Here is a 10,563-nt window from a genome sequence, read left to right on the forward strand (position 1 = left end):
CATGAATGTAGACGGAATTATGATAGAATTAGTGACGGATTTATTTGAAAATGCAATTGAAAAAAAAAAAAAAAAAAATTAAACGAACTGGGCCTGGACGAAGAACTTTTTCGTCCAGACCTGGTCTTGGACGAAAAAATCCTTCGTCCATAATGGGCCTTGGACGAAGGAAATTTTCGTCCAAAACCAGGCCTGGACGAAAAAATCCTGGACGAAGGATTTTTTCGTCCAGGCCTGGTTTTGGACGAAAATTTCCTTCGTCCAAGGCCCAGCCCGTGTATTTTTTTTTTTTTTTTTTCCGACTCGTTTTGTATAAAACATTTAAAATAATTAATTTCCGTCTTTTTTTGTATAAAACATTTAAAATAATTAAATACCGTTTTTGTATTATAAAACAATTGAATTAATTAAATACCGTCTTTATATTAAATTTTTATCTTTAATATTTCCGACTCGTTTTGTATAAAATAACTTATTACCGTCTTTGTATTATTTTTATATTATTTTTTATTTACTCCGACTCGTTCCGTAGCAAATAATTAATTAATAACTAATTTATTGAAATGCGTGCGCAGGTGATTAACGATGGAGACGGTATTGATTACTCAGATCATTTTAGTTCTAGCTTGTTCTTTGCATCTAGTATTCAAGCGTTTAATTGGGCATATGAGATCGGACTCCGACTCGGGTTTGGTATAAAAAGAGCAAGCAACAAGAAAGTTGGTCGTAACACGAATTTGAGACAACATTATTTTGTTTGTCGGATGGGTGGAAAAGGTCCCGTAAATAAGGATGCCGATTCTTTAATGAGGAGTAACACCGCTACCGCGTGGTGCAATTGCAAATTTTCAATGAAAGTTGTTGAATTAGAAGAGAATAAGTGGCAGCTTGTGATGAGATCCGGGTTTCATAATCATGCTTTAACGTTGTATTGTGACGGCGACAGATACTTTGCAAAGTTAGATGACGAGGAGTTGGCTTATATCGATGCCCAAGTTAGAGCTCACGTTAGACCGACAATTATTAGTGCGGGTTTGCATCAGCGGAATCCGGAAAAGTCAAGACCTAATCGGCGACAAATCTACAATCGTTCTCAGAAAGTAAGGGCCGAGGAAAGAGATGGGAGAAACCCGGACAACAGATGTTAGCACTTGCGGTTCAAAGATAAGTACGTTCATTATTGGGTCATGATCGGAGACCGATGAGCTAACCCACGTGTTCATGGCTCATCCGTGCCGTTAAGATGTTTCGATCATACTATTATGTGGTACAGATCGATTCCACGTACAAGACAAATGAATACCGTCTTCCGCTTGTTGAGATGGTTGGAGTCACACCCGTCGGGAAGAGCTTTGTCATCGCGTATGCTCTTATGACGCATGAGTCCGAGGAGAAATATCTGTGGGTCCTACGGAAACTGAAGGCCCTGCTCAATGATGCCGTTCAACCTAATGCTATTGTTACTGATTGCGAGGGAGGTTTGTTGAACGCGATTCCCATTGTTTTTCCGGATTCGTCTCACTTGCTATGTCTTTGGCATATATATTCTAATGTGGAGACGAAAGCACTTGATATCACGAAACAGGATAGTTGGGCTAAGCACGTAACTTTTAACTTGTTTACTGCGGTTGTCGAGGCGGAGACCGAAGATAAGTTTAATGTTGCGTGGGGCAAATTGGCAAGGGAATGGGCGGGAGTGGCGACTTATATTGAGAGGCAATGGTTCCCGCACTTGGAAAAATGGGCCAAGTATAGAACGAACAAGACGGAAAAAAATTTATTTAAAAAAAAAAAAAAAAGTATCGAGAAATTCTAAAAAAAAAGAAAAAAAAAAAAAAAAACACGAGAAATTGGGCCAGACGAAGGATTTCTTCGTCCAACTCCAAGCCCAGACGAAAGAAACCTTCGTCCACAGCCCATAATAGACGAGAAAATCTTTCGTCTGGGCCTGGTCTTGGACGAAGAAGTTCCTCGTCCCGGCCCAGATTTCGTGTTTTTTTTTTTTTTTTTTTTCGAGATTAATTGATACGATAATTGCAACGACTTCGGCATAACACGACTAAATCCGATTGAAATCAAAGCACCTATCATAATTCTGTCACTAATTTGGCATCTATCCTAATTCCGTCACAAATTTACAACCTTAGCAAAATACTACAAAAAATTTTTAAAAAGTAACCACATACCTTGTTCAATGTTTGAATTCGTGACGGAAATTATGCGGTCGATACGTTTTTTTGTTGAAATTTGAGTCGGTTTTTTTTTTTTTTTCAAAATTTCGAATGTCAAATGTTGTTATTGAATAAAAAGGAAAATATAAGGCGGAGTGTGAGGGAGGGGCAAATTTGGAAGTTCATTAAAATTGTCGACAATATTTAGTAATTTGCCGACGACCTTTAGCAGCCAGGTTAAATTATGGGTAAGTTCAACCATTTGTAAGCGTGTACATCGTTTATAGGCTGGTATATTAATTTGCTCAAATCATTCAATTCAGATCAATTGAGTCTGATGCAGTTCAGATCAATTATGGTACAAGTTATTTTGATTAGTATTTTGTTATTAACTTACTGGTTTAGCTCCCGTGCAATCATTGCGTTGCATATATACAGGCTTAATATTTTAATGTATTGCTTATAGATTTTATATTGACACCTCAATCATTTTTATATTTCATTTCCTTGTAGTTTAATTCGAGAAAAAAAAATTGATCTCAAACTAACCAAGATAAAATGTCAGTGTAATGAAAATCTTCTTTTATACCTAAAAGTTAATGATTTCATTTTATAAACTATTTCAAATTATTATAATAATTATTTTTTGTTGGAATAATAATAAAAACAGTTATAATTTTGTTTTATACATAATAATATGAGTCATGCCATTCTCTAATAATATCATAAATGGATGATTTAGTAATTTGCAGTTTATAATTTTGTACCCATTTTATTTTACTTAAGTTAAAAGATTGTAATTTAGGTTTATTAAAAATATTATAGTTTTATGAAAATCCTATTAATTTTTATTGAAAGGATTAGTTTAATAAAAGAAATAGACTATATTTGAGTGATTGCATTTTGAACGGAAATTTTATTAGGTTTTTTATTCTCCAAAGTCCTGTTCTTTTGAACTTAATTTCAATTCTAATATGTTCAGTTTAATTTAGTTTAGGTCGATTAAGTTCAGCCCAGTTAAGTTTAACATTATTGTAATATTTTTTAAATGTTGTTATTACTATATTATTATAATTATTTTTATTAATATTACTAACATTATCATTATTGCTATTAAGTTTTTTATTTCTTATAATCAATTCAGTTTAAGACTTTCAATCCAAAAATAAGGCTTACGTATATAGAGGATGTGTTTAGAGATCCACAAATTCTCATTATAGACGGACATTATCCGTCTATACGTATAGACGGATACCATTTTCCCTCATAAAATACCCATTTGCCATAAAGTGGGAAGCACATGGGAGGTGCCCCACCTTGTCCTCCTACCCATTTTATTAGAGGTTTTTATCCGTCTGTTCACCCACCCGTCTATACCAAGACCTATTGTTAGAGATCATGATCAATTCGAAATCATTCGTGGTGGGTTGTAAGAGCCAAATTATTCAAATTGCGGGTCAAATTCAGTCATCTATTTAGTTGCAGTAAATCATACATCCGAATTATTTTCAGAGTATCTTAATTCAATCCAATCATTAAATCAGATTAAATTTTGTCGGGTTAAAGTTTAACCTTAGAAGTTAGACCATAGATCCCAAAAGGTGGTCAAATGCGGGTTTAGTAAGGACGCGAGTCAGTCTGGCTAACATGATTGTTTTGGCCCACAGACATGCGAGTTCACGGGTTTTGTGCAAGTTCATAGGCTACAATTTTGTAAATTTTGGAAAATATAGTCTAAGGCTTCGTTTGGCACGACACTTCAGATATCGTATTTGACCAAAGTAACTTATTTGACCAAAATTTCAGCTACCTGATTTTTTTGCAAGTGTTTGGCAAATGGCAAGTAGCTTATTTGGTCAAATAAGGTACCTGAAATGAAATGCTACCTTAGGTAGCATTTGAGAAATCAGCTACATTAAATGACTTATTTTCCATTTTATACCTCTTTATTCTATAATATTAAATAATTTCCATATCCTTTTACGTCATTTTACCAAAATCAGCTACCTTTTCAGCTAATTTGCCAAACACATTTTTATATAATCAGTTATTTTATCAGCTCCTAATTTTCAGCTACTTTATCAGTTACCTTTTCAGATTTCAGTTACCTTTTCAGGTAATTTTGCCAAACAGAGCCTAAATCCGATTTGTTAGCGAGCCCGACAAAATGGACTTAATGGGCCGTCTCGTCCCTAAACAACTCTATCCTAACCAATCATTAAAAAAAAAAAAAAAAAAAAATCTAGGATGATCTTGGAGATATTTTAATCACAATAAAAACCTTGGAAATTTTCAACATTTTCCATGATTTTAGTGTTGAAAGCTTAAACCCTAGCCGATCTTAAACCCTCTTCAATCTTTCCCCGTTTCACTCTTTCTCAAAAGATCAGGTATACTTCTTCATCTAATCCTTTTCATTTTCTCATTTATATCACTAATTTGATCTAATTGTTTTCAGAATTACCATAATTAGGGTTTGTTACTTGCTTTCATTTGGGTATTTTGCATGCATAGGGTTTCTGCAATCTTTTCTGGGTATTGTTTTTGTTGTAATTCTCTGTAGTTATATAATTTCAATTGCTATTGATTTGAATTCTAGGAATGAAAAGTTTCAATCTTTTCTGGGTATTGTTAATTCATTGTAGTTTAATTTTAATTTTAATTGCTGTTGATTTAATTTATAGGAATTAAAAAGTTTCACTCTGTTTTGGGTATTGTTAATTCTATATACTAGTACTCCGTAGTTTAATTTTTGTTGCTGTTGATTTGATTTCTTGAAAATTAGAAGTTTCAATCTTGTTTAGGTAGTGTTAATAGTTTAAAGTTTAATTTTATTAACTGTTGATTTTATTTTAGGGGCTAAAAGTTGAAATCTTTTCTGGGTATTGTTTATATTTGGTAGTTATATATTTATATTAAGGAAGAAGGCATAGTGCCACTCCGAAATTACAAATGCCATGCATGTTTGTGAGACCGTGAATAGTAACATGCCGTTATTCTTAGCTTGTACGGAGTACTTATTGTTGTGGCATAACAAAAAGTGTAGCGGCATTATTATAGAGTCATAGACCTTTGAATAAAGCACTGAAGTTTGGAGGTCGTCAAGAAATTGTTGTAATTTTGATTGTGTTTGTGTTGGTGACTGAAATTTGTGGTGTTACTTGTTTTACTGTGAATTCACATCCTGCAAGAGAAGCATTTTCGGTTGCTTCTGGTTTCAAGTTAAAAGAAATTATTGTTGATTAGGCGAGGAAGTTATGTATTATTCCGTTTTTCTCTTGTATTCCCTTAAATAGTTAAATGTAATCAATCTGATTTACATTGTCTTCTGCTTCTGCATATGATCTTATGGTAGCTTAGGGTTCCATCTTTGTTATGACGAGCTTTATATATATTTTATGCAGATTATTGCAAAAATGGCGCTCTTCGGCCAAGCTGGTAGCATTCTTAAGCAAAGTATCTCTCAGAATTCAGCATCGGCTATGTTGAATTCTGTTCGCTATATGTCCACTAAGCTCTTCATTGGAGGTATTCGTTCAAGCTGGTAAATGGTAATCCCTCTTTTTCTTTGGAAGCACCCCATTTTTCATAATTTCCTACATATATTTTGAAGAATGGGGTAACTCCAAATAATGAGAGGAAGTACTTCGTAAACCGTATATATGAAATTTTCTGTTTTGTAGTAGTAGTGCTTTGATGTTAATTAATGATTGGATAAATTTCATTGAAGAATTCGAGTATTTCAGGTGTTTCATATAGTACTGATGACAATTCACTCCACGCGGCATTTTCTCAATTTGGTCAAGTGACTAGTGGTGAGCTTTACATTTGAGTATAATGAAGTTCATGTTGTTGGATACGATTTTTTAATTAAATACCTTTTGCTATTTTATTCTCCCTTTGTCTCAATCATTTGTTTACCTTTGATAAAAATGCCCTTTTCACAAAGAATAAATAAGGTAAACAAATGAGTCGGACGAAAGGAGTATACGACTTTTTTTTTTTCATTTTTTGAGATGATGGTTTAACAACATTTTTATAAAACTGTACTTCCTGGTAAAACTATTAAACTTACCATCATTATATTCGTAGTGATGAACGTATATAAAAATATTGGAGATAGTTGGCTTATCGTATTATTTATTCTGATAAATGTGGAAGTCCGCAGGCTCATACATCCAATTTTTTTCCATCTTTGCAGCTAGGATTATAGTAGATCGAGACACAGGAAGGTCAAGGGGATTTGGTTTTGTAGAATTCGCTGATGATGAATCTGCTCAAAGTGCCTTGGGTGCCATGGATGGCCAGGTGATAAGCCAGTAGCCTAGTTTGTTTTCAATAGTGATCCTCACTATTACAATACTTATTTTCCCCTTTTCAGTGTCTAGGGAATCGCAAAGTTTGTTATTGATGTCGTAAGTCCTGTATTCTATTTGCAGGTGCTCGATGGACGAAACATTCGCGTGAGTGTAGCTAACGAGAGGCAAGCTGCTCCTGGAGGAGGTTTTGGTGGCGGTGGCGGTTACCAAGGAGGTCGTGGTTATGGTGGCGGCGGCAATTACCAAGGAGGTGGTGGCGGCAGTTACCAAGGATGTGGTGGTGGCGGCAGCTACCAGAGAAATTCAAGTTATGGCGGAGGCAATGACGAGTTCTAGTTTTATTTACAAGCCTCTGATGTTATTATAAGGGTTTGTTCGAAACTTCGAATTGGTGGCATAAGCCATTAAGCCTAGTTCAGAACTTTTGGTAATTTGTTGCTCCTAGTTTTAAGACCTTTGGTTATCCTACTGTTTACTGAACTCAGACAAATCGTCAATTGGACGTTTCTCTCTTTTTTTTTTTTTTTTTTTTTTTTTTTTTTTTTTTTTGGTGCGCTCTTGTTCTACACAATAATACAAACTCGGAAGAGTATTTTCGTTCTGTCGTGACAGTTCAGGACATTACTGGATCCTCGAGTTTTGATTTTCCAGGAGACCTAACTTGTCGAACTAAGAGGAGACGAAAGAAAGCGATTGCACCATTTATTGTACGTGCATTACATAATTTTTGTAAATTTTCACTCTATACTTTCCTCTCCACTCCCGTTCTCTACCCTAACTGCTGGTGCCATCGACAACAGTACTGGTGCCAATGTCTTCTGATAATCTCGCACTTTTCACCGTCACTCCCTCTTTAGAAAATTAGAGATTTTCAAGATGGTAGCCAATAGCTAAAATTGAGAGGTGATATGGGGTTAAGGATCCCAATAAGTCGAAGGTCTCTTACACTTGTCGACCCTGAAGTTTTTGACCGATTCAGGTTTCAAGTTTTGGGTTATATGGAACAGGTTCGGTATAAGTTTGTAGGTGAGTGGTAGACCTGGTAGTGATGTCAATTCGGACGGTGGGTTGGCCCACGGATCATGATATTCGCTAGTCTGCGAGCTCCTCCATCGCATGGTTCAGGAACGAAGATTTGTGGCATGACTTCCTAGGCCTTCCAAGAACAAACAAAAATATTGTCTTAGGCTCGAACATTAGATAGCCTGATTCGTGCCCGAGCCGGCTCAGGGGCTTTGGCCACCTCTACTAAAGAGACTAAAGGGTGCTATAATCCGGTAGGTCAATTCTAAATTTCGAGTCGGATCATTTTCAAATTATGTTCACTAATCAAATTATTCAAATTAAATCAATTTTATAGGATAGATTTCAAATCGACGAGGATTACTATCTACCTTCTCACTTCAACGTTCTCTCCCATATTTTCTCTTTATTTTTTTTGGTGTTGACCAAAGAGTATCCCTATCGATAGCTGGGGCAATCTCCTCCGAGTACTGAAGGCAATTTAATAGGGGTTGACCCTTCTCAAGTTTAACCTTTTAATTCGCAAGTGTCAAAAATCGAACCTCTGACTGACTACTTGTTTAAGAGATAAGGACTCTTATCACCCACACCCGCCAAATTTTAATATCCTCTCTTTATAATCTCACAATCGGTTAAATTAAATTAAGGGTGAGATTATTAGTAAGACTCTCCCAAGTCTTAAGACTCTGCCACATCAGCTTTTCACTAACTTTTATTATTTCTTTATTTTTCGGACCCACCACAGACTCACCTAAGACTTTATACATTATCCGTCAGACTAATCTCAGACTCTACTTTTCCACTTTACTCGTTTTTTTCACAAAAAAAAATATGACACATGGGATTCACTCATTGGTTAATTTCCCTTTAAAGTGGGGTCAAGACTCATCCAAAGTCTGAATATGAGTCTTGGATTTCCAAGACTCAACTTAAAACTTTGTCAAGATTAGGGTAGATTATTGATAGTCTTGAATGAGTCTTGTCTTAAGACTTACTAAAGTCTTGTCTCAAGACTACCAATAATCTTACACTAATATGTATCGTGTGAGACTAGATGCCAAATAGATTAGACTACCAATGCTCGTTTAATGCTCCTTATTTGAGGCTGAATCGAATAGGTTAACTCCTGAAATGACCTCGGATGAGTGATTGAGAAACAGGGAAAAAAAAGAAACCGGTACGATCTCCCAAACGGCTCAAATTGAAGGGTATAATACACGGCTTTTCGGGATTCCAGGGTTCCGGAACAAAATTCTCCGGAAATCACATAGAAAGTTCCTCGGGTGAGATAAAGCGCCCACGGAAAATTTGAGTAGCAACGGAAGACATTTGGGGGTGCCGGTATGCCATAAACTACCATTCGTCGAACCTCGGATAATCGTGAAAAATGGATTAATGCTCGTTATTTGAGGCTTAATCGAATAGGTTAACTCCTAAAATGACCTCGGACGCGTGATTGAAAATCAGGGAGAAAAAAAACAGGGTCCGGTACGACCTCCTGAACGGCTCAAATTGAAGTGTATAATACACGGTTTTTGGAGATTTCAGGGTCCCGGTTGTTCTTCGGAAATCACATAGAAAGTTCCCCGGGTCAGATAAAGCGCTCACGCAAAATTTGAGTAGCAACGGAAGACATTTGGGGGTGTCGGTATTCCATAAAGTCATAAACCAGCATTCGCCGAACCTCGGATAATCGTGAAAAATGGATTAATGCTCGTTTAATGCTCGTTATTTGAGACTGAATCAAATAGGTTAACTCCTGAAATGACCTCGGACGTGTGATTGAAAAACAGGGAGAAAAAGAAACAGAGTCTGGTACGACCTCCCGAACGACTCAAATTGAAGTGTATAATACACGGTTTTTCGGGATTCCAGGTTCCCGGAAAAAAATTATACGGAAATCACATAGAAAGTTCCTCGGGTCAGATAAAGCGGCCACGCAAAATTGAGTAGCAACGGAAGAAATTTGGAGTGCCGGTATGCCATAAACCAACATTCGGCGAACCTTGGATAATCGTGAAAAATAGATTAATGCTCATTTAAAGCTCGTTATTTAAGGCTGAATCGAATAGGTTAACTCCTGAAATGAGCTCGGACGCGTGATTGAAAAACAGGGAGAAAAATCAACAGGGTCCGGTACGACCTCCCGAACGGCTCAAATTGAAGTATAATACACGTTTTTCGGGATTCCAGGGTCTCAGAACAAAATTCTACGGAAATCACATAGAAAGTTCCTTGGGTCAGATAAAGCGCCCACGCAAAATTTGAGTAGAAACGGAAGACATTTGGGGGTGCCGGTATGCTATAAACCAGCATTCGTCGAAACTCGGATAATCGTGAAAATGGATTAATGCTCGTTTAATGATCGTTATTTGAAGCTGAATCGTATAGGTTAACTCCTGAAATGACCTCGGAAGCGTGATTTAAAAACAGGGTCCGGTACGACCTCCCGAACGGCTCAAATTGAAGTGTATAATACACGGTTTTTCGCGATTCCGGGGTCGCGGAACAAAACTCTCCGGAAATCACATAGAAAGTTCCTCGGGCGAGATAAAGCGCCCACGCAAAATTTGAGTAGCAACGGAAGACATTCAGGGGTGCCGGTATGCCATAAACCAGCATTCGTCGAACCTCGGATAATCGTGAAAAATGGATTAATGCTCGTTTAATGCTCGTTATTTGAGGCGGGATTGAATAGGTTAACTCCTGAAATGACCTCGGACGCGTGATTGAAAAAAATGGAGAAAAAGAAACAGGGTCCGATACGACCTCCCGAACGGCTCAAATTGAATTGTATAATACACGTTTTTTCGGGATTCCGGGGTCCCGGAACAAAATTCTACGAAAATCACATAGAAAGTTCCTCGGGTCGGATAAAGAGCCCACGCAAAATTTAAGTAGCAACGGAAGACATTTGGGAGTGCAGTATGCCCTAAACCAGCATTCGTCGAACTTCGGATAATCGTGAAAAATGGATTAATGTTCGTTTAATGCTCGTTATTTGAGGCTAAATCGAATAGGTTAACTCCTGAAATGACCTCGGACAAGTG

General features: G+C 36.8%; 1 protein-coding gene across 1 annotated transcript; it reads left to right on the forward strand.

Moving 5' to 3' along the window:
- Positions 1-4,377: 4,377 nt before the first annotated feature.
- LOC141642108 (glycine-rich RNA-binding protein 4, mitochondrial-like) lies at positions 4,378-7,090 on the forward strand. Its single transcript, XM_074450792.1, has 5 exons — positions 4,378-4,561; positions 5,576-5,699; positions 5,918-5,986; positions 6,373-6,479; positions 6,611-7,090. Exons 2-5 carry the CDS (start codon positions 5,588-5,590, stop codon positions 6,824-6,826), a joined length of 504 nt encoding a protein of 167 aa, XP_074306893.1. The 5' UTR covers positions 4,378-4,561; positions 5,576-5,587; the 3' UTR covers positions 6,827-7,090.
- Positions 7,091-10,563: the final 3,473 nt, after the last annotated feature.

The sequence above is a fragment of the Silene latifolia genome, chromosome 2, assembly GCF_048544455.1.
Source record: "Silene latifolia isolate original U9 population chromosome 2, ASM4854445v1, whole genome shotgun sequence".
NCBI lineage: Eukaryota > Viridiplantae > Streptophyta > Magnoliopsida > Caryophyllales > Caryophyllaceae > Silene > Silene latifolia.